This window comes from Ambystoma mexicanum, chromosome 5q (genome assembly GCF_040938575.1).
Source record: "Ambystoma mexicanum isolate Mex_15411 chromosome 5q, UKY_AmexF1_1, whole genome shotgun sequence".
In the NCBI taxonomy this organism is placed as follows: domain Eukaryota; kingdom Metazoa; phylum Chordata; class Amphibia; order Caudata; family Ambystomatidae; genus Ambystoma; species Ambystoma mexicanum.
The window spans coordinates 878,021,035-878,048,259 of record NC_090933.1 but is presented as its reverse complement, the minus strand read 5'-3'; the positions used below and the strand labels follow the sequence as shown (position 1 = coordinate 878,048,259).

Here is a 27,225-nt window from a genome sequence, read left to right as displayed (position 1 = left end):
GAGGAAGAACTTAAACGGTGGTCGGGATTGACCCTGTCATCGACTGGGAGGATGACCGTGGTTTAGATGAATGTGCTCCAGCAGCTACTATTCCTCTTCCAAATGTTCCCATTCATTCCCCCCCAGTTTTTTTTTTTTTTAAGGAGGTGGTGACTATGTATCTTAGATTCATCTGGCAGAAGGTGAGGCCAAGGATAGGGTGGGAGACTCTGTCTTCCCAAGGGGCATGAGGGGTTTGGGTTCCCGAAATTTGCCTTGTAATTCAAGGCTACACAGCTATGAGTTATGCTAAAGCACGTGTCGGAGTAGTTTAGGAACTACTGGACCTATCTGGTGAACTGTTACCTTCTCGAAAAATGTGAGGGACTATCTATAGGTGCCACACAGACCAATTCGGTTGGAGGAGTGCAATCCTCCCTGTTGAGTTCTATATGGAGGACGCCTCTTCGGTTCTTTCGTTCCAGTGGTCGACTCTGCCTTTAGTCCATGAGACTTGCCTTTTAAACAGTTCTCTCCCTTTCATTCCAGCCTAGCTGTCACTCACCCAGCAGGGTGGCTGTCCTTGCCGGACAGTCAGCCTGCCAATCATGCCAGAGTGCATTTGGGTCTTCTAGGAGACTAAGCACAGGGAGTTTCGGGCAGCTCCCTCACTTCCTGGCCACCCCAGACACTCAGACGCCAAGGGCTGACTTCAGTCCTGAAGCCCGCAAAAGGGACCAAACGTGGTTTGGCGCGCAGACACAAACACTAGAAGGACCTTTCTAAAATGAAATGGCGAAAAAAGAAGACCGGGACCCGTTTAAACAAAGGAGCTTAAGGCACCATCCTGAAAAACATGGCTCCTGTGATGTTTAGCTACCGGTGTTCGCGGTCGGGGAAAATCATGGTAGTTCGTTGTAAAACCACTGCCACTAGCATTTTCAATAGGAAAGGGTAGTATTTGACTGCAACATGAGTGTTTAGACACGGGGGATACTATGTAACCCCTCCAGCACTCCATTGTAAGATGGTGTGTGCTGGGTCTAGGAATTTGGAAAAGACTAGTAAAGTCAATTTCACTTTACATTCTCTGGGAAACAGCAGTTGATCCCAGCGAAGGTTTTTAAACCTTTGGGAAGTCTAAAAGACATCCCTGTGTCACTGCAATGAGGGTGCTGTGCAACACATATGAAAAGATGACTATGGAGTTATCTAAAATTCCATAATCAAAGAACACAAATGTAAAACACACATCAAAATACATGAAAGAGTGGGAAAAAAAGGCTCCCACTCTTTCCAGGTTACAAAATCAAGTCCTCAAAATCCAGCAAAGTTGCTGGAGGTCTCTAAGGTGAAGGGAAATAGCACATTTTTGAGAATTCTCCCTAACGGGGTTTTGTGTATATCCGGTTGAAAGGGTTGCTTTTTTGGACCCAAAGTGGGCAGGAAATCTGTTGAGTGGACCTCACCCCTTTTGAGAGTGTGTTGACGACAGCAAGCACCTTTAGGAAGAATATGATCTCGAAATTATACCAGGCCCTGCTGGTCCCTCGAACAAAAGACCAGGAGACGCTTCAAAGACTTTTGAGTGTAGTTGTGGGAAGGGTAAGGCACTCCCAGAAAAGCTGTGGGACAAAATGTATAGGGTGATATTTTATAGGAACCAGTTGACGCACACAATTGAGCATAGTTGCAAGATTCTCCACGGGTGGCACAGGGACCCAGTGAAAGTATCCAATATTTTTCTCAGGCCATCGCCACTCTGTACGAGAGGTTGCGATGAATGGGGGACTTTGATCCATATGTAGTGGGAATGACCGCAGATTAAGATATTTCCAGCCGAGCTGCTTAATTGGATTAATGGCATACCTAGGATCCCGATTCAAACTGACCCTCTTACGGTACTCCTGGGATAGCAACAGTGGGGATTTCTACCCATAGGTTTCCTAGAATGTGGGAGGCTCTGCTCCGGGCAGGGTGGCTAGCAGTGGCACAGAACTGGAAGGGGTGGGGTGTACCGGATAAGGGGGACTGGCTTAAGAAAGTGTGAGAAGTCCACTTGATGGAAAAACTGACGTACATGGCCCATGATGACACGACCCGGTTTATGGAGGCGTGGGGACAATTTATACTAAAACATGGGTCGGAGGACAGACTGGGGCTGGAGGGATAGAGGAGGAGGGGGAAGTGGTGCAATCCGAAGTGGGGGAGGGGTTTAGGGGAGGTTATGTGGGGATACCACCCCGGATCAGGAGATCTGGGCATCCAACGTTGGGAATGTGGAGGTGTAGCGACCCTCTACATAAGTTACCCGTTCCAGGGTAATGGGCTCAGGGGGAGTTGGGCAGCATTTGGCGGCCGGGGGGCGACTCATCCCTAGTGTGTCTACTTTGGTTATGCCCTTTTGTGTCTTGTTGTGTCTTTTTTTTTTTTTAAATCTATTTACCTTTGTATTTATTTACACTATTTATCTGGTTGTTGGGGGGGCTGCTGGGAGCAGTGTTTTCATTACAATTGTACTGGCGGGGTTTGGGGAAGTTGATGAGGGTTTATGGTGGCCCCTTTGGGGTCTCTTTTGTCAATGTCTGTTTATGAAAAGTTAATAAAAACTGAGTTTCAAATATAAAAAATAAAAAAAAGTCTCCAACACTGCAACTCTCCGAGGACAACCTGTACATTATTCAGGCCACACGCAAAAGCTCGGCAAGGGCCCAGTACCATAGCAAATGGACCAGATTTTGCTTCTGGGCAAGAGACAAACCACTAGATCCTGTCACATGCACATTAGATGTGTTGTCATTTGTAGCCCATTCGTCGACTGACTGAAGCGGCCGTTATGTTATGCGCCTGTTTACGTGCGCGACCACGGTGCGGCTTGCCGGTCTGTGGCTTGCTTGCCTCCAGCTTCTCTTGTAGCTCCCTGATAAGGCATGGTGTGCCTTCTGTGGGGTTTTTTTCCTGTGCAGCTCGCACTGCTCGGCTTGTGTCGTGTTCTGTGGTGCTCTCAGCTGGGGATTTCTTCTCCTATCTGGGCTCTCAACTCTAGCTGTTGAGCCTGTGCTGGGACGTGCTCAGCCGGGCATTAAAACATGGCATTTCTGGGGTTAGGCATTGGGCACGTTGACCAGGTCACGCTATAGGCATGTTTTAGGTCTGCTGTTTTCGTGCCTTGTTCTCACTTTTGAATAATAACGTTTATTAGCTGGACCGTAGGGGACAGGAGGACTGTTGTTGTTTCTGCCTTCGTGCAGGTCCCTGTTAGTTGAAAATTGCTGGGTTTAAACTTTTAACACTCTCTGGGCATTGGTGGAAAATCGACTCGTGGAACCGTACCTTCAGATCACATGAAAACCGTATCTAATCAAAACAAACAATTATGTAAACACGGCTCAACCAATAACACGCCTCAGTGGCGAACTTTATTTGAAGGAAATAGTCTATAAACATAATAAATATATAAAGATTTGGAAAGCTTTTTTTAATAAATTTCTTTTTTTTAAATGCTTCTTAAATTAGCTTTAATTACTCATCTTCAACTAACTAGCAATCCAAGTGATTGACACATCTCATTATATTATAGTTTCCAAGTATTTACTCTTTTTAGTTTGGGTTATTAGGTGTAGCCTGTGACACCTATAAGCCAAAACTATTGCGGATAGGGAGAAATGGCATATGAGGAGGGACACAACGCTTGTAGGTTGTGTTTGGTTATTTGTCTACCCATTTGCTGCCCATGGCCATGCTAATCCCTATGGTCATTCCCAACTGGTTCCTGCCCACCCCCCACACGCTCACCCAAAACACTGCTCATGGGAACCCTTTGAGGTCACTTTATTCAAGCCTTACCATCAAACTTTGCACTCAAAGTGCCTGCCAGTGTTTCTACAAAGCAGTCTTCTGAGAATTTGACTTAATTGGAGTTATAATCCTGCTACTGGTGTAATCAAAATGTCTTAACCAGGTCTGCTTTCAGCTACTCGATTTATAAAGCAATATGCGTGTCATTCACTGAAGTCCTGTTAAAAACAAGCATTGGCAAAGCCAAAGGTTTTGAATTCTGTTCTGTATACATATTAGGCATTGCTATTAGATGTGCAGGTACTTGCTCCATTTTGCACCTGCTACCATTAAAGGCCAGTTAGTACCACTACGGCAGTGCTTGGCACGTGCCTTTCCCATGCTTACACAAAAGCTCAAACTGTTGGCATTGTCAATGCCTGTTTTCTTTTTTACCGTTCACGCTGATTCTCGGTCGCGGCATAATGCTTGTGAAAAAATAGACCGCTTTCCCAAGCCCCAAACCTTCACGAATCATCTTTTGTTACCCTGCCCACGTGCTCCCTGGCCTTAAAACTGCCCGACTTAAACCCATTATATCATTTTAGAGCACTTAAATCAATTCAACATCTTGCTCTCAAATTGCATAATGCGAATTTCAGAAATGAAAAAACTTGACTCCAGCATTGCATCATGTGGTATATAATTAACATTGAGGGTACAGGGGCACCCCGCTCTACGCCAAATAAAAAACGACTGGACAGATTCACACCAAAACAAGAAAGGATTTCCTTTGAGTGTTTTGTGCCTGACTTGTTTCTTATTTGGTGCAGAGCCATCCAATGGTTTGGGAAATGTGCAGGAGCAATAATTGGACATTTCCCCTATGGGGAAAATGAATGGAAAAGTAAAAAACGCACCCTTTTATTTTTATCTCCCGGCCCCAAAATAGGAATGTCAAATGTCGTACTGATTACGTCCTATGGCTCAAAGGTTATTAGCCAGAACTTTATGGCTAGTTATTCGCCATTTGATCTCATATGAAACAATGTAGACTGAAATCCTCATTCATACCATGTCCAATAGCTGTATCGAATACATCTCACATTGTAAAAGACGTGTAGTTAAATCTCCACCCCTGTTTGGAATCTTAACTATCTCCAGTATCATAAATCTTACTAACGAAACATTGTGTTGATTATCATAAAAATGTTGTCCAACCGTTGATCTATTATTGTGGGTCTGAATGTTAGATGTGTGTTCTAAGCACCTCTCTCTCGAGCTGATCTTGAAGTTTGGCCAACATATAGTAACCCACATGGGCACTTAATACAATAGATAACCCATGATGTAGTTAGTACAAGTGGCAAAATCCCTCAATGCAATTTTCTTTACCTGTGTAGGGATGAGCGATCGTATTGCCTTTAATGATCAGTGATCTCGTATTGAAGGAATTGCCTTGCCTGGAACAATTGGCTAACCACTTGCCATATTCATTCAACACTTGTGATTAGGTTTTCAATCTACTGGTGACAAAGTGTTTTGCAAACGGAACTAGCCCTGATGATGGACTCATCAGACTGAAATGCATCAGCTGCTGTTTCTGCCGATTCAATTTTAAAGAAGGCACAAATGCACCATTAAAGGATGTGAAAAAGATTAACAGACTACGCATTTGATTTTTGTATCATGTCATGTAATGCAGTAGGTTTTACTACATAGGGTTGTCTCCAGATCTGGTGATATGTCATAAGATTGGTTCGAGGGGATTGGGTCCTCCGACGTATTCCATATCTATGACAGTAATCACCACAGCTGTGCTGCTTCGGAAAATCTTCCTGCGTCGATGACGTCGATACGCTGCCCTCGAGGACCTCCTCCGACAGCCGACGTCACTGGATTTTATAAGTAGGACGCACGGCGCCCGTAGCCTCAGTTCCGCTTTTTCCTCGAACGTGTTCGCTTCGGAGATCTCGGCGCGCCTCGACTCTTTGGAGTTTCTGTTCTTTCGGTTCTTCGAACCTGTTCGTTTGTGAAGTAAAAGTCCTTCGAGATATCTACCTCTTCTTCCACCCCACGTCCGGGCTTCAAGAAGTGCGGGGACTGCGGGTCCAAGATGTCGGTGACGGACTCGCACAACGCCTGCCTGTGGTGCATCGAAAAGGCCCATGACACGGATGATTGTGTCGACTGCCAGTCGCTTACGTCCAAAGCCTTGCGGGAGCGCAAGAAGAAACTGTCGGTCGGTAAGGTGTCCAAGCCCCGGAAGTCGAGGTCCACGGGGCTTTCGACGGATGATTCGAGAGGCGACACTCCGCATCGTCGTCAGAAGTCCAGTGGGTCTCGGTCCCGGAGTGGGTCCTGCCACTCCTCTGCCTCTTCGAGGCACTCCCGGAAGCGCCGTCATCGGTCGCCTTCCCCGTCCTCATCTGAGGACTCCGCCTGGCGGCGGGTCGCTTATCCCACCAAGCATGCAACGCCGGAGGAATGGGATTCCTTCGGTAAGAAAATGCTAGCAATTCTCGAATCGCAGGGCACTGGTCCGTCCGCACCTCTGAGTGGGGACGTTCGTGAACGGACTAGAGACACCGCTCGTACGCCTTCGGGCTCGGGTGGTTGGCACGATTCGCAGGAACGGTCCTGCTCGGACAAGGGGAATCGTTCTAGACATGACCGTTCCAGGTCCTGGTCCTCGACGCGCTCGAGACCGTGTGAGCCTGTGATGTCTTTGAGGAAGACGTCGACGCCTGTGGCGCCGAGGTCGTCGAGGGACTCTCTCGAGGCTCCGCCTCCGAGGATGTTGTCGACGCCATCGGTGCCCAGGATGTCGACGCCGATTCACTCAACGCCTTTCGAGGCTGTTTCGAAGGGCGTACCCCGGGGCACGGTGGAACCCCCTAGAAAGGCTCTGGCCAAGGTCAAGCATGGATTTGATCCCCATTCTATGCCCACTTTCCACCCTCTTGAGTACATTTCGGAGGTGGATGAGGGCTCTGATGATGGCATGGTTCCTGATACGGTGCAAGATGAGATTCTCTCGGGCCATAGCCAGATTGAGGACCTGCGTCTGTCCCTGCACGACGCCAGTCGTCTGGACACCTCTCCGGAGGTGGAGTTTTGTAGGCCTGAGCCTGGCACCCATGCCGACTCTGCGTACCGGCACCTTATGTCTGGGGTCACCGAGTACTTGGGGTGGTCTGCTCCCCCAAGGGATTTTCTTCATGATGACCTCACGGATATCCTCGATCAAGGTCCACCAACTGACCCGATACTGCCGTTCCATATGGCTCTACAGAGGAGGGTGGCCGCGGCTTGGACTGCTCCGGAGAGTCTCCCGGCAGTGGGCAAGTCTTTGCCAGGAAAATACCACCCAGCCAGTAGCGACCCCCTCTACTTGACCAAGCACCCCACTCCAGAGAGTTTGGTGGTGCAGGCGGCTACGGCCCCAGCAAAGCAGGCGTCGTATCCTACCATCCCTCCTGATAGGGACGACAAGCGTTTTGATGGTTGGGCGAAGAAAGTGTTTTCTTCAGGGGGTATGGCTCTTCAGGCGGTCAACTCCGTATGTGCCTTGTCACGTTTCAGGCACACTCTGTGGAACTGTTTCCTTAGCAGCTGAACATATTCCCGAAGGGGACGAATGGGATGGTTTTCTTGCTATGGTCCAGGAAGGCAAGGACGCCGTGTGTGAGGCCGTTCAGTCGGGTTTGGACATGGCAGATTGCGTCAGCCGGTCCATGTCGGCGAGCACCGTAATAAGCAGGTTTGCGTTGTTGCGGAAGTCAGGGTTTGCTCCTGATGTGCAGGCCTGGCTCCTCAACATGCCCTTTGACGGGGAACATCTTTTTGGCAGCAAGGCTGATGAGACCCTTGAGAGGTTGCAGAGCTCCAAAGCTGCAGCGAAGTCCTTGGGCGCTGCAGTTCGCCAACCTCCGCCTTTTCGTCCTAGGGGACAGCAATGGAGGGGAGGTTCCTTTCGTTATTACTCATCCTTTGGTAAAGCGAGAGGAGCTGCCAGTCAAAGGGGCCACCGTAGGAGTGCCAGAGGTGGAAAGCAGGGTACTCGAGGTGCCAAGGCCGCTCAGGCAGTTTCCTCTTTGCCCTCAGGTCACGCCGCAGCCGCTTCAGCTCAGTCATGAAGCCATGTACCATGGTTCGCCGGTTAGGGGAAGGCTGGCGCAGCATCTTTTGTCGAAAGGCGCACCATTACTTCAGATGTGTGGGTTCTGGAGATCATAGCCCATGGCTACTGTCTTCCCTTTCGGCAGAGGCCTCACGACAATCCACCGGGGAATCTCTCGTTGCAGAGTCCGGATCCGCTTCTTGTGCAGGAGGTTCGAGACCTGGAGAAAGGCGCCATAGAACTGCTTCCTGTAGCAGAGATGAACAAGGGATGGTATTCCCCTTATTTTTTTATTTCCAAGAAAGACGGGGGATTGAGACCCATCATGGACTTGCGCGGTTTGAACAAACTCCTCAGGAAGGACAAGTTCAAGATGGTTACTCTTTCTCAAGTCCTCCAGGCCCTTCAACTTCAGGACTGGTTGGTGTCTCTCGACCTCAAGGATGCTTATTCTCATGTGCCGATTCTTCCAAAGCACAAGAAGTACCTGAGGTTCGCGGTTGGCGACTCGCACTTTCAGTTTTGGGTCCTGCCGTTCGAATTGACCTACGCCTGAGGGTCTTCACCAAGCTCATGGTAGTGGTGGCAGCGCATCTCAGGAAAGGGGGGGATTCACGTCTACCCCTACCTGGACGATTGGTTGATCAGGGCGCGCTCTCCCGAGGATGTCCTGGATCATCTGTCCGTCACCTGCCACTCGCTCCACAAGCTGGGCTTCTCCCTCAACTTAAAGAAGTCCCACTTGACGCCAACTCAGAGGCTCCAGTACATCAGAGCAGTGCTCGACACGTCCCTGGGGCAGTGTTTTCCTCCCCAGGTGAGGGCTCATCACATTCAGCGGATGGTGCACAAGTTTCAGCATGCCCAAAGTCTCCCAGCGTTCGAGTTCTTGAGATTGCTCGGCCTCATGGCATCCTGCATTCTTCTGGTGCCAGAGGCCAGGTTGCGGATGAGATCTTTGCAATGGGCACTCAAGCTCCAGTGGTCTCAGTCCTCCGGCAGGATGTCGGACCCTGTTCAGGTGCAGTCCTCGGTCGCCCAGGACCTTCTGTGGTGGCCCGTCGAAGGCAATCTGATGAAGGGGCTCCATTTAGGCTACCCCGGCCGGAGGTGACGATCGTGACAGACGCATCCCTCACGGGATGGGGAGCTCCTGCCAACGAGCTGACAGTCAGCAGTCGTTGGTCTCCGTCGGAGTCCAGACTCCATATCAATCTGTTGGAGCTGAGGGCCGTCAGGCTTGCCCTGAAGGCTTTTCTGCCGACTGTGCGAGGAAAGAATGTCCTGATCCTGACGGACAACACAGTGGCCATGCACTACCTCAACAAAAATGGGGGGGGGGGGAGGGGCGGCGGGCAGTGTCACTTCCTCTGTGCAGGGAGGAGATGCAGCTCTGGTTCTGGGCAACCCAGCAGGAAGTTTCGATCTTGGCAGTTCATCTGGCGGGAGACGAAAACGAGACGGCGGATGCTCTGAGCAGGCAGAGTGCGATCTCTCACGAGTGGGAGTTGGCTCAGGAGATTCTCCTGGAGATCTTCGCCCTTTGGGGGACCCCTCAAGTGGATCTCTTCGCCTCCAGTGTCAACCGGAAGTGCGAAAGGTTCTGCTCGCGGGAATTTCCTCCAAGAGGAGCCTTAGGAGACGCGTTCGTGGTGGAGTGGTCATTCCCACTGCTGTACGCGTTTCCGCCAGTCCCCGTCATCCCGCAAGTGCTGCAGAGGTTACGAAGCTTCGGTTCCCAGATGATCCTCATTGCTCCGGCATGGGCCCAGAGGACGTGGTACCCGGACCTTCTCGACTTGTCCATCTGCCCTCCACGTCGTCTTCCCTACCGATACGATCTGCTCTCACGGGGGCAGGGGGGCCAGAGGTCAGATCCCTTAACCTTCACGCTTGGTTTCTGAAAGGTTGAGGTATAAGAATTGGGTCCTCCCTGAAGACATGATGGAGGTGTTTCTTTCGGCCAGAAGGCCTGCAACAAAGTCCCTGTACCGTTGCCATTGGATAAAGTTCTGCGACTGGTGCAGGGTTAAGAATGTGGATCCGTTTTCATGTGACATTCCTGTGGTTCTGTCTTTTTTGCTTTCTTTACCCCACCGGGGCTTGCAAGTGGGTACCGTTAAAGGTTACCTGGCGGCACTGTCCATATTAAAGCGCTCGTGTGAAGAGTGTTATTTTAAAATCCCTTTAATTTGTCAGTTTCTAAAAGGGCTCACTAATGTGTTCCCTCCGTCACCTTTCCAGGTGCCCGGTTGGGATTTGAACCTTGTCCTCAAGTTTCTGATGGGTGCTCTGTTTGAGCCTTTGCATTCATGCCCTTTGAGACTGTTAAATCTTAAAACTGTATTTTTGGTTGCGGTCACTTCTGCTCGCAGAGTGAGTGAGTTACAGGCACTTTCAGTTAAGCCACCCTTCACTGTATTTCATAAGGACAGGGTTGTCCTTAGAGTTCATCCTTCCTTTCTTCCGAAGGTGGTGTCGGAATTTCATTTAGGCCAGAAGGTTGTTCTTCCGGCATTTTATCCTCTTCCGCATCCTGGTAAGGAAGAGGAGAGGCTCCATAGGCTCGATCTTAGGAGAGCTTTAAGCTTTTATATTTCACGCATGTCCCAGGTCAGAGTGGACGATCAACTCATCATTGGTTACGCTGGAAAGCGATTTTGACAAGCTGTGACTAAGCAGACTGTCTCGCTGGATTATTCTGGCAATTTCTGAATGTTACCGCTTTGCGGGTAAGGACCCACCGGTCGGCTTGTGGGCCCATTCTACCAGGGGTATGGCTGCCTCTACTGCCCTACAGGGGGTGTTCCTATTCGTAACATCTGTGATGCAGTCACCTGGGCTTCGGTCCATAATTTTGTACGTCACTACTCCCTCGATTCCATTCGTGGGCAGGATCTGGCCATTGGCAAGGCGGTCCTTTGCTCCGCAATTTGATTGGGCATTCTAAATTTTTGTATTCTAAATTTTTTTTCCACCTCCTTGCATTGGTACTGCTTTGGGAGTCTGTCATAGATATGGAATACGTCGGAGGACCCAATCCCCTCGAAGAACAAGTTACTCTCTTTCCTGGTAACGTTCTTTCGATGGGATGGTCCGACGTATTCCATATCGCGCCCTCCCTGCTACAGGATTTCTTATGCGATTGCAGCTTACGTTTCCGCAAGGCTTTGTGTGGTCAGACTGGCAGAAGACTGGTGCCACACGTTCTGGGAAAAAACTACGACTGAGGCTACGGGCGTCGTGCGTTCTACTTATAACATCCAGTGACGTCGGCCGTCGGAGGAGGTTGAGGGCAGCGTATCGACGCAGGACGCAGAAAGATTTTCCGAAGAAGCACAGCTGTGGTGATTACTGTCATAGATATGAAATACGTCGTCGGACCATCCCATCGAAAGAACGTTACCAGGTAAGAGAGTAACTTGTTCTTTGCTAGTTCTATTTCTTGAAAGAGTGCATGTTTGGTCTCTGGTAGACAACAAATATTGAAACAAACCCAATTTAATTTATTTTTATGTAAGTAGTTGCCTGCCCTCACTATTCATTCTTGCAGTTTTTAGATGCATGAAGACGTCAGTAAGGCGCCATGGCCTTCTGCTGGCCGGCAAGAGGACTCCCAGGTCTAGAGACATATGCACCAGGGCATGGCATGAGAGGACTATCGGTAGGACCGCTATTGCTGTCACCTTAGGGATCAGGGTATTGGACACCAGGATCATGTCTAGACTCGAGAAACCCTTGTGAATGTGCCAAAAAGAATGTATAATCTCGCTTTCCTTGGTGAAAAAAATGCCAGGTTTCTATCATGGAGGAGTCTCGTAAGAATCTTGTCATGGGTTTGTTTAGTACCGTTGGGGGCGGGGGGCGGGGGGGTCAGAGTTTTATCCATTGTGAGATGCACCCCACAATTGATGTCTCCACCAATAATCATATCCCCTTCAGCAAACTTTGCCAATACCTGGGAAGAAGGCACAATAGAAGGTGCCCTGTCCCTCGTTTTGGGCGTAAATAGATGCATGGGTAGTCCTGATTTCTCAGCATATCCTTGATTAATAAATATCTTTTTTCAGTCTCCCTCAGGACTTCATTGGGCTACAGGGGCACCCTTTTTCGGATCAGAATGGTGTCTTCCTTCTTTTGGTACCACTGGTTGCAAAATAAATATTAGGATATATCCTATTGGCAAATTGCATTTAATCTTTTGGGAGCAGATGGGTTTCTTGAATAAATACTTTTGAGGGACCCAGTGCTGTCAATCTTTGTATGGCAGACTTTTGTTTGATCAGTGCATTAAGCCCCTGCACATTCAGGGTAATGAAATTAAGGTCAGGCATCGCCATTTCCAAACCTACAAAAGCTTTTTGCTTCTTGCCGCACCCCCAGCCCTGATGCATCATAACACCAGCGCTGGCTCACCTCGGGTTAATAGGAATGTAGCAGTGGCGCTAAGAAAAAAAATAAGTTCAACGCAAAATGAAATGAGAATGCAACTTTTCCCCTAAAAATAACCCCTTCCATTTACCCTCTCTTCAGATTCAAATTATGTACAAGAAACATTTCTGCATGTATGAGCATATGAGAGGAACACCCATTGGCAAGTGACATCTATCAGGGATTAGCCCCACAAGCCTACTTCGATGTGTCACTAGTGCCCTGTTTTATTGGGCAAATATTTCAACCAGTCCTCAATATACAGCAAGCCCTTACCCCTTTACAAGTGGAATTTGGAGACAAACGGAAGCGAACATAGCTGAGCGAGAACAACGAACAGCAGCAAGGAGCGAGAACCCAACCTTCTCCACTCGCCCGGTCTGGACCCCCTCAGACTTTGTATCTGGGGTGTGTCGTCATTGTCTTCTTCATTGCGCCTTGGGAAAAAACTACAACTCAGGCTACGGGCGTCGTGCGTCCTACAGGGAACCGCTCGGTGTCTGATTCTCCCCCCCCCATCTTCTCTCGGGGGTCTGACCAGATGTGCTCCCATTACCTCTGTGGTCTCCTCTTCAGATTAAATCACATATTATTGATTTTGGTCTTCAAACTGAAGCTTACTAGCAAATTCCCATCTGTGCCTAGCCAACTGGCCATCATATTTATTTTTATTCTGTCCAGCGTGAGCAGGGATAGTTCTTGGAACAGAGCACGGTCCGCCTCACGTAATCTGATGGAGCCCATCCCTCTAGTGGCTGATATTATTTTTACTTTCTGGTGGAAGAAGTAAACTCTGGACAAAACATCCAGGCAATATGTTTCTTCACAGTTGGACTGCCGAATAGACTGTGTGTGTTCTGTCCAGAATCACATCTTATTGATCTGGGATTTGGGGATTTGTAGCAGATTACAAAGGAGGGGCTGGATAAACTACTCCAAGTCCAGGTCCTTAATCTGGTGTGGTACTCCCCCCACTCTTAAATTATTTCTCCTTATACTGATTCTCAATATCTTCCTGCTTCGTCCAGACCAGTTCCAGTGGTTCTTAGAGTGTGACCGCTCTGTTTAAGAACTCATTCCGCCCCATCATGAGCTTGTTCGCAAAGAGAGTTCTCCATATCGGCCAGCTTTTGTTCGGCTGTCAGCATATGGTTATCCAGTTCTGCTATAGATTTATAGAGAGTTTGTCCCCATTGGCATTAATCTCTTGTTTGAGTTCAGCGAATAAATTCAACATGTCTTTTTTTAGTTGCAGGGTACTCGCCATGTTCGGACTCAATCTGGGTTGTGTGGACCTGAGCCACCAGCATCTGTGGTTGTTTGGCTTAGCTTCTTGTGCTGTTACCATGCTCTTAATGTCCCTTGCTTCCCCTTAGAGGTCGGTTTGGACATTTTGTGAGATTGATGTCGCTGTTAGCCGCAAGTCTGGTCCAAAGTTCAGGTATGCCATGGCCCTTGCGGTCTTCCAGTGTTGTGCTATGGGGGGGGGGGGACTGCTCCTTTACTACACTCTCTAAATATGTTCAGCTAAAGGTCAACTTTTATTCAGGCTCCAGCCGTGCCTATTCCTCCTGCAATGGCAGCTTTGTGTCCCCATTGTCATGGGATGCCCGGAGGGGGCACCCACCATCTCTAGCATCAGCCTTGGTGAGTTTGCACCAGAAGGTGTAGCAGCCCAACTTCGGGTTTGCCCCCATCAGGCGCCGTACATGTGATGGAAATTTCACCACAGCCAAATGCCCTCCAGATCCCTGTGCTCTCCAATCAGGCCCCAGATTCCCCTGTGGTGGGCGCAGGCCTGAAGATCAAACAGCTGCCATCATCACCGTCTCTTGTCCGGCCGGCGACCTGCACCTTCTGGGCCCATTGATTCCCAACAGCCTCTGCTCCATGCATGGATCTAGGCCGTCAGAGCCCCGCCAGTCGAAGTAGCTGGAGTCCTGAAATTGCTGTGGCCGATAAGTTTGCGGCTGCTCGGGCCGCTCCACACTAGACAGCCCGATGCAGTGTCTGCCGCAGGGACCCCACTCACCAGAACCTGAATCCTCTCCGGCTACGATAAGGTAGGGCCCCCCCCACTCCATGGCACCCATCACAGTCAGGGTCCTCACTGTTTCCATTTTAGAAGCTGCTGGTGGGAAGGCCTGAATCGCTCGGACTCCCCGGGCTTTCATCAGGTCTGGAGGTAAATTAGGGCACAATTTTCAAAATGTGTCTATATTAAACCTGACCCGTGGGCTATGGTCTTACAGAGCTCAAGCAAATTACGTCTTCATGGTGCGTGACTTGGCCACACCCCCACCTCTTGCAGTTGTATGCCACTCTGACATCACATCCAGCTACCTAGATGCTGATGCAGAGCCGCATTGTCCCTCTGGTGACTGAAGTTTCTGAAGCCAGACTGCTACCTAGAGGATATATCGAAAATGGCAAATATGTGGGAGAAAGGACTAATCCATCAGAGGAACATTAACAAAGGCAAGTAATTTGTTCTTCTCCTTGGAAAATCCAGTGATCAAACATCACTTTGATGGTCTGCTAAGGCTGTTCCCTCCTGTTGCAAGGAAATGCTTTTTTGGAGGTTGGGAGTTTCTGCTTACCACTCTAAAACAGAAGCACATTTCACCTGTGGACACATGTAAGATCAAACTCCTCATCTTGAAAACCACATTTCGAATGCATTGTGTCCACCCACGTATTCCTCATCTTATGATATCTCCATATCCAGCTTTAGGTGCTTTGGAAATGTTTTCCAGCAGTGGGCGCTGTGCGTCAGTGCCACTCAATGTCACTCGGGGGGCCTCCATCTCTGTGTCGGCGTCATCGATGGTATATAGCACACGCAGCGACCGTTGGCTTCAGTGCTGTTTTTCCACCAGAGCTAAAGCTTCAGTTTATCGGCGCGCTTCAGTTCATTGACTAAGAAACCTTTTGTTTTGTGAAAATGGCATCGCCGTCAGCATCATCAACTCCGAGATCGGGGTTCAAAAAATGCCACAACTGTTGGGGCAAAAATGTCCCTTACGGACCCCCATCAGGGTGTGTCTATGTGGCCTCAGATCCTCTCATTCGACTTTGGAGTGTGGGTCCTGCCTTTCGATGACAGAAGGCCCTGAAAGAGCATAAAGGGAAGCTAGCTGCAGGAAGGTCCCATAAACCCCTTCAACAACCCTGTTGAAAAAGGCGATCCTCTGATGAGTCGAAAGATGGTCCTGATCGCGCAGTGGCTCAGCTCACACCACTCTTCATCTTCCTCACGGCGGTCGTAGAAAAGGCGCCACAGATCGCCATCTTCGTTGTCAAGTTCCTGCCTGGAACGGATTTCATACCTGACCAAATTGGCGTCACCGGCCAAGATGCTCGAAGTATTCAAGAAAGCAGCCTCAACCCCTCGAAGAAAGATGAGAGCCATGCCAGTGTCAACAAGTGTGACAAAAAGAAGGCAAGGGACAAAACCTGTGCGCCCTCGGGCCTGGGTGTACATGAGAAAACTCCTTGAGAACCCTCAGAGGTGCCCTTGAGTCGAGCAAAGGCTCCTTCGAAGCCAAAAATGTTGATGCCATTAGCGCCGAAAGATTCCACGTTGAGCCCTAAAAAACCATCAACGGCGCAGACGTCGATGGTGTCGAAGACTAAGATGCAGGTCCCTAAATCCTCGGGGGATGTCGAGAAAATATTCACTGCACTGGCAAGGAATGATTTTTTCAAATCTCTTTCCTGAATTTGAGGATGATGATCTTCAGATGAATCTCTTCCATTTGGATTGCACTATGGGACACAATGTTCTAGAGGCCTTAATTTCTGAGGACACAAGAATAAAGGATCTACATGACACCCTGCAATCTGCAAGTGGGTTAGACACTTCCCCAGAAATAGTTTGGCAGGCCAGATACCTCAGACCATGCCGATGGATCTTACAGACAACTGTTGTCTAGAGTGATGAATACCTGGGATGGAGTAGGCCTGCACCACTTTTTGAGCAGGATGACCTGACCTAACTGATATTTTAGACAAGGGACCCCAGGAGGACACTATTCTACCATTCCATGTAGCTCTGTGAAAATGAGTTAATGCCAACTGGGAGACACCAGAGTTACTTCCAGCTGTGAACAAGAAACTAACTAGCAAGTACCGTTGATCAAGTAGTGACCCGTACTATCTAATAAAACACCCAACTTCTGAAAGCTTGGTAGTTCACGCTGCCATTTCTACATCCAGGCAACAGGCATACACAACTACCCCCCCCCCAGACAGAGATGACGAGCGTTACGATGCTTGGGCTAGAAATGTTTTCTCTGAGGGGAGTATGGCTCTTAAATCCGCAAATGCCATGTGTGCACTGGCCAAGTTCACTTTCACATTATGTTATGTTAGGTCATTTGTATGGTGCAAAAGCCCGAAGGCATCCATGCGCCATAAAGAAGGAAGAAGCGCTGCCTATCTTATTATGTGAACAAAATGATCTTTAGCTGTTTTCTGAAATCCAAATTATTTTCAATATTTCGTAGGTGTTCAGGAAGGGCATTCCAATCCCGCGCAGCTTCTACATGAAAGGCACGACCATTTCCTCGATCTCTCTTAACGCGATTCACTTCTAGTAGATAAACTTTAGTATATTGCAGATTTCTTTTGGGTTGATGAACTCTCAGCCTATTCTTAAAATACGCTGGGCCATCACCAAAGACGCATTTATGGCAGATGGTCAGCAACTTAAAGTGAACTCTGGCTGAGACAGGTAGCCATTGGAGTGTCTTTGTGGCCGCTGAAGTGGGCTCAGTACGGCTCATCTGATATACAATTTGCACAGTGGCGTTCTTAATCTTCTGTAATTTTTGAATATCTGTCTTCCTGGCTCCCCCTAGGAGACCGTTAAAATAATCTACTGTATCACGGCTCTAACAATTTTTTACGATTATCTTCAGAGACCAGTGGGGCCACTTGTTGTAGCACCTGAATGTGGTAATTGGTGCCCTTCACAATAGCATTCACGTGGGCAACGCTATCCAGGCTGGCTTCCAGATAGGTGCCCAAAGTCTTTACCGTAAGTACTGCTGTGATCTGGCTGCCATCAATCAGGAAGTTTGTATAGGCGAAGCTCAGCTTCTCTCTGGCTTGTCTAGGGCCATATAGCATTAGCTCTGTCTTAATCGCGTTAAGGCATAGCCAAATGGTAGACATCCAGCTCTTAACGATCTGGTAGACCAAGTCCAGCTTCTGTTGGTCTTTGTCATGGTCTTCACAGATCTCCAGTGCCAGTTGGAAATCTGCGTGATTGCAGAAGAAAAGACGCAGATTTTTGAGACCTAGTGGGATGATATAAATGTTAAAAAGCAGATGGGAGAGACATGCCTTCTGGGGGACTCCAGAGGTGGTAATTTCAGCATCTGATGCACTATCACCCCAGTGAACTCAGGAACTACGTCTTTTGAGCCAGGACATAGCCTCCACTGAGAGACCCCCGACAGTGGCCATCCGATCCAGCAGGATCTTATGGTCCAGCAAGTGGAAAGCTGCCGATAAATCTAACAACATCAGCAGCCCCGACTTGCTGGACTCCAGCCCGGGGAGCAGATATATCTGTAAATCCAGCAGGGCACTCTGTGCCGTGAAAACTACAGAAGCCCAATTGTTTATGTAGGATGCCCGTTTCTGAGACATGAGTCTGAAGTTGCAGCATTGCTACATTGTCACTGAGTTTCAAGAAGAAGATTGTGTTAGTAATTGGCCTCAAATTTGCCGCATCATTAGGGTCTAATCCAGCTTTCTTTAGTAGTGGTGTAACTGCTATGTTTTTTATCAGGAGCAGACTGCTACCAGTTCAAAAAGATGAATTTACGAATCTGCAGAGGACCGGAGCGAAAATATCCTTCTGCTCCAGTATGACCTTTGATGGAAGGAGTTCACGCGGGCAAATCGTAGGATGCATAGTCCTCAGAACGTTAAGGATTTCTGATGTGGTAGGCTACCTAAATCTAAAGCCGGTCTGGGATTTCTGTGGGGCTTTCTCCCCATCACCCCAATATTGGGGGCCCATTTTAGGATTAACATTTCATTCATCATTTCCCTCATTACTGGGGTTTTCAATGATAGTGGTGGCAAGTAAAGTTGTCCTGGTTAATTCTTCCTGGATTTTCCTTTGAGCAGTTTTTAATTTATCAGAAAAAGCTTTCTGCACTCTATTACAGTCTTCGTTTGTAGGTTTAATAATAAGGTTGGTGCTCACAGGTTTCTCCCAGGACCTAAGGAGTCTGAAGACTTACTTAGTTTGATTCCCAGCATGGAGGATTTGTTCATTGTAAAAGTTACGCTTAGCTTCCACAATTTTAGTTTTATACTCCTTTGCCGTGTGCTTCCAGGATACCAAGTTTTCCGGGGTGTTAACTCTCAGCCAGGTATGTTCAACTTGCCTTTTTATCGTTTTTAGTTCTGCCAGAGCAGGTGTAAACCATTTATGATGGTTAGGGTTATCTCTGACAGTTCTAGTTTTAAGAGGTGCCACCTGATCCAGGTTATGGGACTGTATAGCGATAGCGGCTGAACATATCCCTGAAGGGGAAGAACGAGGCAGCTTTTTAAACATTGTCGAGCATGGGAAAGATGCGATGTGCAAATCCCTCCAGACTGGTCTCGACTCTGCAAACAGTATGAGCAGATCAATGGAGGCTGTAACGTGCAGATTTGGCTGGTTGAGCCAGTCTGGTTTTGCACCAGGCTTCTTAATGTGCACTTGACAGCACTCATTTATTTGGCAGCAAGGCTGACGAGAGCCTGGAGAAGTTGCAGACCTCCAAAGCTGCAGCCAAATCCCTTGGCACAGCAATCACACAGCCACCTACTCGCCCCACTGATACAGCTTGGAGGGGCAGGCCCTTTTGCTATTACTCCTCAGTTGGAAGAGGGAGAGGACTGTCGAATCAAAGAGGTCAGAAAAGATTCCCCGTGGTGGACGGGGAAGAGGCCTGAAGACCGCCCAGGCAGGGTCTGCTTTACCCTTAGCCGCTTCAGCAGCCGCCTCAAAACCACAAGACCCCAGTGGGAGGCAGACTCTCACAGCATCTGAAAGAATGGCAGGGTATTACTTCAGATGCATGGGCATTGGAAACAGTGGCCCAGAGTAACTGCCTTCCCTTTCTAAAAAGGCCTCAGGGTCATCCACCTGGGAACAGCTCTTTCAGTGTTCCAGATACACTCCTTATGCAGGAAATCTTAACCCTGCTAGAGAAAGGTGCTATAGAACCGGTACCCGTAGCAGAGATGAACAAAGGTTGGCAATCCCCTCACTTCCTATTCCCCAATAGGGCCAGAGGATTGAGACCCATCATGGACTTGAGACTTGACAATGACAAGTTGAAGATAGGTTACCCTTTCTCAGATCCTTCAAGCCCTCCAGCTTCAGGACTGGATGGTATCATTGGACCTTCAGGGTGCTTACTTTCATGTGCCAATCCATCACAAGCACAAAGTAGCGGAGGTTCGCCATTGGCAGTCCTTCTTATCAATTTCGAGTTCTGCCTTGGGGCTGGCCTCCACCCGAGGGTTTTCACCAAGTTGATGGCAGCGAGTCTCAGGAGAAGGAGGATTCACGTCTACCCCTACCTAGACTCAGCTCCACTTGTCGCTCCCTCCACAGACTGGGCTTCTCCCTCAACTTCAAGAAGTCCCACATGATACCATCTCAACGGCTTCAATTCATCTGGGCTGTCCTGGACGCATCCTTGGGAAAAGCCTTAACAACCGAGCTGAGGGCTCAGACATTCTGCAGATTTTCAACACATTCCAAAATGCCCAGATTCTTCCGACCTTTGATTTTATGAGGTTGGTATCGTGCATTTTCCTGGTGCCAGAGGCTCGTCTGAGAATGAGATACCTCCAATGGGCTATAGGGACTCGATGGTCACAGTTCTCAGGAAAAATGTCAGACCTCCTTCAGGTTCCAAGCAGAGTAGCACAAGATCTTTTGTGGTGGACCTAACAAGAAAACATTCTGAAGGGAGAACCTTTTTGGCAACCATGGCCGGAGATAATTGTAGTGACGGACACCTAACTCACAGGATGGGGAGGCCACACCAACGATCTAACAATGAGCGGTCGTTGGTCTTCATCGGAATCCAAACTACACATCAGTCTTTTGGAGCGGAGGGCAATCAGACTTGCGCTGAAGGCCTTTCTGCCCTCTGTACGGGGAAAGAATGTCCTGATAATGACGGACAATACTGTGGCCATGTACTACCTCAACAAGAGAGGAGGTGTAGGGTCACTACCACTGTGCAAAGAAGCAATGCAGCTCTGGTACTGGGCAGTTCAAGAAGGAATCTCTCTATCGGCAGTTCACCTAGCCGGAGAGGAGAACACAGCAGCGGACACACTGAGCAGGCAGAGCACAGTCTCCCACGAGTGGAAACTAGCTCAGGAAGTCTGTCAAGAGATCTTCACCCCTTGGGGAACCGCTCAAGTGGATCTGTTTGCGACCAGTGCCAACAGGAAGTGCGAACTATACTGCTCCAAGGAATTTCCCCCAAGAGGAGCTCTAGGGGATGTGTTCGTAGTGTACTGGGAATTTCCACTCCTATACTAGTTTCCTCCAGTCTCCATCATTCCTCATATAATAAGGAGCTTGAGGAAGTTCGGGAACATGATTCTAATTGCTCCAGATTGGGCAGGAAACATGGTATCCGGACCTTCTGGACATGTCCATTTGCCCTCCAATAAGTCTTCCACAAAGAGAGGACCTGCTCTTGCGAGACACGGGTCGGGTTCTCCATCCAGAGGTCAAGACACGCATGCTTTCTGAGAAGCTGAGATATAAGGATTGGGACCTCCTAAACGACGTAATGGAGCTTTTGCTTTCGGCCAGAAGGCCAGCAACAAAGTCCTTGTACCGCTGCCATTGGAGCAAGTTCTGCAGCTGGTGCAGGGATAAGAATGTGGACCTTTTTGCATGGACCTATGGTATTCTTGTTCTTGTTACACCTGGCTAATCTGGGGCTCCAGGTTGGTACAATTAAAGGGTATCTGGCAGCGCTATCTATTTGTAAACACTCCTCTGAAGAGTTATCTTTCTTCAAGATTCCACTGGTCATACAATTGTTGAAAGGATTAACAAATGTCTTTCCTCCGGTCCCTTTTCAAGTCCTGGTTTGGGATCTCAACCTATTGACTCCTGTTCATTAAGATTGTTGACTTTAAAGACCATTCTCTTAGTGGCTTTTAAATCAGCCCGTAGGGTGAGTGAACTACAAGCCTTGTCCTGCAAACCTCCTTACACAGTCTTTCTTTAAGGTCCTTAAGGATAAACCTACCTTTCTTCCAAAAAGTTTCCTTTAACTCAAAAAATAATTCTACCTTCTTTTTTCCCCCACTTCATCCTGCAAAGAAAGAGGAGAGGCTACACAGGCTTGAGACCCCTCTCCCCTCCCTCCTCCTCCCATCCACAAAATTCCCTCCCCACCCCCACTTACCTTCTTTTCAGTTCATTTCGGGAGCAGATGTGTTGGGAACACTTCTGTTAATTGTAGGTATGTCAGGAGATAGGCCAGGTTTTTAAAAGGGGGGTGATCCAGGCTTTTTCAGAACATCTGAAACGTGATTTTCCATAAATGAGGCATTTATAAATTTATAGGAAGCCCCTATCAGTCGAGGAGTACGGGCCTTAATGATAAATGCCCGGCATATATGACCTTTACAGTTAGTTGGCTTGAGATTAGCAATAATCACAGCTAATTCAGAGTCCAACACAGGCTTAAAATTGAACTGCTGAGCTTGCGGCCTGCTGTCCCTCTGATTTGTGATATTCACAGGTAGCCCCAAGGTTTTCTTGGCATTATCAATGGTCTCTTGTATCTTGTCAAGCTTCCCTAACATAGCTTCCTGAATCATGTTACACCATGCTGCATCTTTCGCCGGGAGATCAGCTTTATCAGCACAGGAATTTTGAAGTTCCCTTAATATTTGAGAGTTCTTTTGAGTCAGACCGAACATTCCGAATCCTGTTATCAAACATATTATTTTTTGCTGCTATAATAGCCATCTTGTACTCTTTAGCAGCCTCCATGTAAAGCACCTTATCAAAGGTGGCCTGCGATGATCTCCAAACATGAAAGCATTCATTCCCTTTTCTGTCCACAACACATTTAGTATTGAGAGGCGCAAGAGTACTAATGGCTTTGTGTATAGACTGTGTATACTTGTTGATAATATTAGCCATTTCCAACCCATCAATCTTCTTGAGCATGGGCCCCAGCCAAGGTTCCAAGGCAATCGGCCTGAGTTTTTTCAGGTTTCTGTTACAGTGATCTTTTTAGTAGCTTTGGTCCTGATGGCCTTAATCACAGATGGTAAAATTAATAAAGTAGTGGTCAGACCGTGGACAGGGCGCGACTACCAGGCCTGTTGTGTGGACGTTGTGTGACTACCCAATCCAGGGTATTACCCAGAATGGGAGTGGGAACCTTAATTAGTTGCTCAAATGCCATGTTGTCAAGTGCCTCTTCCAGATTACTTGCCATATGTTCAGCACTACAGCCCAGCCAAAAGTTAAAATCACCAAAAACGATGGCCTTAGTATTAGATTTGAGGCTAGGTAATAGAATATTGGACAGAGAAGCCGGACAGTCCGGCCTAGAAATAGGGGATCTGTAGACCAACACCAGATTAAAAGATGTTTCTGCATTGGTCTTGATTTTCAACTGTAGAATTTCACTCCCCTCAATAGCAGGTACTGTAACTTCCCAGACATCAAATTTTACTTTGGAAATAAAGACAACACCCCCGACGCTACCCTCCTGTCTGTCTAGACGCAAAAAGTTAAAACCATGCGGAATAGCTAAAGATAGCATTGATCCTGCAGCAGCATGATACCATGTCTCAGTCAGAGCACATATGTCTACATCCTGATCTGTAATGTAAGTGGCTTTAAAAGTGACCTGGTATTTAAAAGTAATATTTTAAGGCCAGTATCATAGATGGTTTTGGTAACACATTCTGAGGGAGCCGGGAGACTAAGCTTTAATGATCCATCACATAAAATGAGGATTACGTGGAAGGACACAATCATTCGAAGAACAAGTTACTTGCCTGTGGAAACGTTCTTTCAACTGAATGTTCCTCCCACGTATTCCTCATCGCCCCTCCCAGCCCACCCCGCAGTTGAATTTCCATGTTGCTACAGTTTACGCTCTTTTAGAGTGAGTAGTTGTCGAGCGTAGGATAATCCAATACATGTAAAAATTGGCACTGAAGCCAACGGTCGCTGCGCGTACTATTGACCATCGATGATGTTCACACAGAGATGGAGGCCCTCGAGAGACATCGAGTCGACATATATTGACACGTAGCGCCCCCTGCTGAAAACAAATTCCGAAGCAGCTAAAGCTGGATATGGAGATATCATAAGATTAGGAATACGTGGGAGGAACATCCAGTCCAAAGAACGTTACCAAGGGTAAGTAACTTGTTCTTTTAGTCACCATTACATTAGCAAAGCAAGTGAGCAAAATCCAGGCCCTCATTCCTGATTTAATTCCTGCTTAAAGATGTCTCGGTTCCACATAAACCAAGACAACTTCTTCCATCATTTCGCACAAATGCTCTTAGTAGTTAGACACTGCATCATCTATATTTGAAGTGCTCTGGAATTCTGTATCGAAATAATGCCCAAATTGAACTCATATGATTTGTGTTACATTAGGCCTTCTGCAAGTGGTAGCCTTCCAGATCTTCTGGGTCCCAATGAGTAATCTCTTCTATCCAGGAGACATTCAGCATTAAGAAGAAATCACCTTCAGCAGGGATCCATGTACTTCTGGAAGCGCAGAGGAAGTGTCTGACCTTCCACAATAAATGCACCTGCATATTATCTGTCAATCAGCCCTTTCGTCACTCCACATACTTTTCAGAATGACTCCCTGAACACTACATATAGTTGTGATGCTCTTTTTGAGCAGGCATTGTTGGGGAACGTCTTTTGGCTAACATCCGTAAATGACTTCAAGGTGCTTGATAATCTATCAAATGAGTTTGGAGGAAGGAGACCGAACAGTCAATGTTCAGCTTCCTACAGACAGTCCACACGCCATTCTCTATTTTTTTCGGTTCCTTTGATCGAAGAGCGAATCGTGCTGATGTATAGCAGTTAGTGTGTGCTGGGATGAAGCCTGCGCTTAATAGTCCAGCGCCTTCTATTGCTTTTTCTGTGCTGTGCAGGAATGTTCCATTTTTGGTACTGAGGGTAAGAATATCTCAAGCGCCAGTAAGAGAAGGAGCACAGACTAAGAGAATGTGAGTCACTATGGTGAGTAACTTTCACTTGTCTGCTTGCTGTGAGATGGCTACTGGAAACCTTTAACATGGTAACGCCCTTCCAGTTTAGATGCCCTTTTAAGTTTTATGTTTTTGGTAGATTCATATGGCAATGTATTCAATGTGTGATTTTTAATTTTTTTTTAATTTTAGGCTACAGACCAAGTCCTCGTGACCGTGCTTCGAGAGGTCGAGGTGGAATTGGGCCTTCATGGGCAAACACCAACAGTGGTGGTGGTGGTGGCAATTCGAGAGGAAAATTTCTTGGTGGAAATGGCGGAAGGGGTCGTCACGTGCGAGCTTTCACAAGATGAAGTTATACCCAGTGGAACATCCTGTGTATGTGAACATGTTATGGAGAGTAAAAAATAAGGCACTGAAGGACAATTTTTGACTTTATGGCATCAGCGGTCTTAAAAGAGCATTATTTTTGATGCACAAAAAAGATTTTTCTTTTTTTATATACAAGACTGGACATTCAGATGTCAATGCAGTTAAAACTCCCAATATTTGTAAATCATTCTTTGTCATCTTTTTTCACTTGTAAAAAATTCTGCCTAGTACCAGGAGAGTATTACACAATATGTTTTCCCAATGGATTTTTATTCATTTTTTCATGTGTTGAAATTTGTGTGTATAATTATTTTAATGCATAAAATCCCGGCAAAGTTTTTTTTGTTCAGTGCAGTCACTTATGAAAAAAAAACATTTTTATTTAATAAATACATAAAATGTATGTGTGGATTTTCTTTATTCTGTGGCTACGTAAACAGAAATGTAATGTTATTTTGTACAGTCATGTAATGTTCATATAGTATGTAAACTGTATTATGGACTTATTGGGGAAGGTGCAAACTGAGGTGGTTTTAGGTTTTTTGTTCACAAGTCCTAAATCTTTACTTTTAACTGTTTTTTTAGATTATTTGATAAATACATAATTGTAAACTTAAGATTCACTCCTAAAATTCTACTAAATGCAGGACAATAGAGTTACATAGTTTACAGATATGCTAACTGTATGTATATCAAAATAAGTGATTGTGTCAAGAAGAATAAGTGAGTTTCTTTTCAGCAGCGTCGGGCTCAAACAAAGCATTTATGCCTGGCACAACAGCAATGTTTGAAGACCATGCACCAAATACAAGTAGGCAATGTTGTACATTGTACAACACAGCCATTTTTCTTGGCTTCACAAATGCCACATTGCCTACTTCTGTAAAACACTTGTGAAAATGTACAAGCAGAATTCACTACATGTGCATTATATAAAATATGGCCTATGTCAGGGGTCAGGAATGAAAGCCGGACACAAAGTTGTCATGTGTTTGATTAAAGACTTTTATTCAACTGAAATGAGTTGGGAAATTGCATCTTTGACTATTCTAAAGAGGAGTTTCCCTACCTTAAAACCAAAAACTAAGGATCTATCTTAGTAAGAATGTACTAAATCAATCATTCGTCCTTGTGTCCAAAACAATCTATCCTGACACTCGCACTAAAACAAATAATAAAGTGATAAGGGAAATGTCTTTAATGTGGTATAGGGAAAAGTGTTCTCAAACAAATATAGAATACCTCCAATGTAAATGATCTCCAAATTGGAAAGGATGTTAATTACAGAGGGGGGATTCCCTTCCCCTGGATTCATCCCTGGTATCACAAATGTCTCTAGGTCTAACAGTTCCTTTGTGTTTTTCTTGGCCCACAACAATCATGTTAGACAAACACTGTTCAGCCTTGTAAATTCCACGTTAACAGGCCCTCCCTTGTTTAACAAACACTTTGTGTAATATGTACTATGCTGTATGAACTGTAACATGTCATCGTCTTCTTATTCACTAGCGCCCAGATACCCCTGGGTCAGGCGCGCTATACAAGTAAAATAAGCAAGCAAACAAACTGTTTCTGCTTGATAGTCTTTGTAGGTTTGCAATTTGCCTGGTCTACTTCCCTGCCAGTACTCTTCTTGCACTTTCACCTGCCTGGTGTATCCTCCTACCAGGACTTCTGCTGTATTCACTCATGTATTCACAACTGCCTAGTGTATGCTTGCTAGGACTTTTCTGATCTTCTCCAGCATGGGGTCTGGCATGGATTCACATGCTCATGAATATGCCCCGCCATCAGGCTGGGAATCCTCTGTAAAAGAAAAAACAGTTTCACTTTAGCTTTAAAACTGTATTTCTGGAGACTCCAAGATGGCCGCCTAGACAGTTTAGAAGTGTAGGTAGGTGCTGCCGAGGTTAGATCCCGACTCTGTGCTCCTGCCAGCAATCATGGGGGTAAGGTAGGGTCGCTTGGGAGAAGCCGGGAAGAACAGGGGAAGCCTTGCCCCAGTGAAACTGGGCCGGCCAGTGTCCCGTACTGACACACCCAACCCAGAGGCCTACAAGGTATTTCAACAAATGAGAACCGGCACCCGCATTTCAAACGGAGTAACCTTCGGCAGGTGCTCCCCCAGGCAGAAGGCGGGGCAGTGCAGTGAGGCACTACTCCAGAAGACACCTGGAAGCTACACAATTTGACGCTGTCAAAGCACCACATCTTGGTGGACCCAGGGGGTGAACGTAGGTGAGGAGGCAAGGACACAACTCGCTTAATGACAGTAAGAAGTGCAG

The 27,225-nt window shown here is 47.2% G+C and overlaps 1 protein-coding gene across 1 annotated transcript in view; it reads left to right on the top strand.

The window, feature by feature from the left end:
• VIRMA (vir like m6A methyltransferase associated) overlaps positions 1 to 25,343 on the top strand; it is a 1,848,046-nt gene extending 1,822,703 nt beyond the window's left edge. Inside the window, exon 26 of the mRNA XM_069621370.1 lies at positions 24,761 to 25,343. Coding sequence (XP_069477471.1) covers positions 24,761 to 24,921 — 161 coding nt within the window. The 3' untranslated portion in view covers positions 24,922 to 25,343. The remainder of the gene's footprint in view (positions 1 to 24,760) is intronic.
• The last annotated feature ends 1,882 nt before the right edge of the window (positions 25,344 to 27,225 follow it).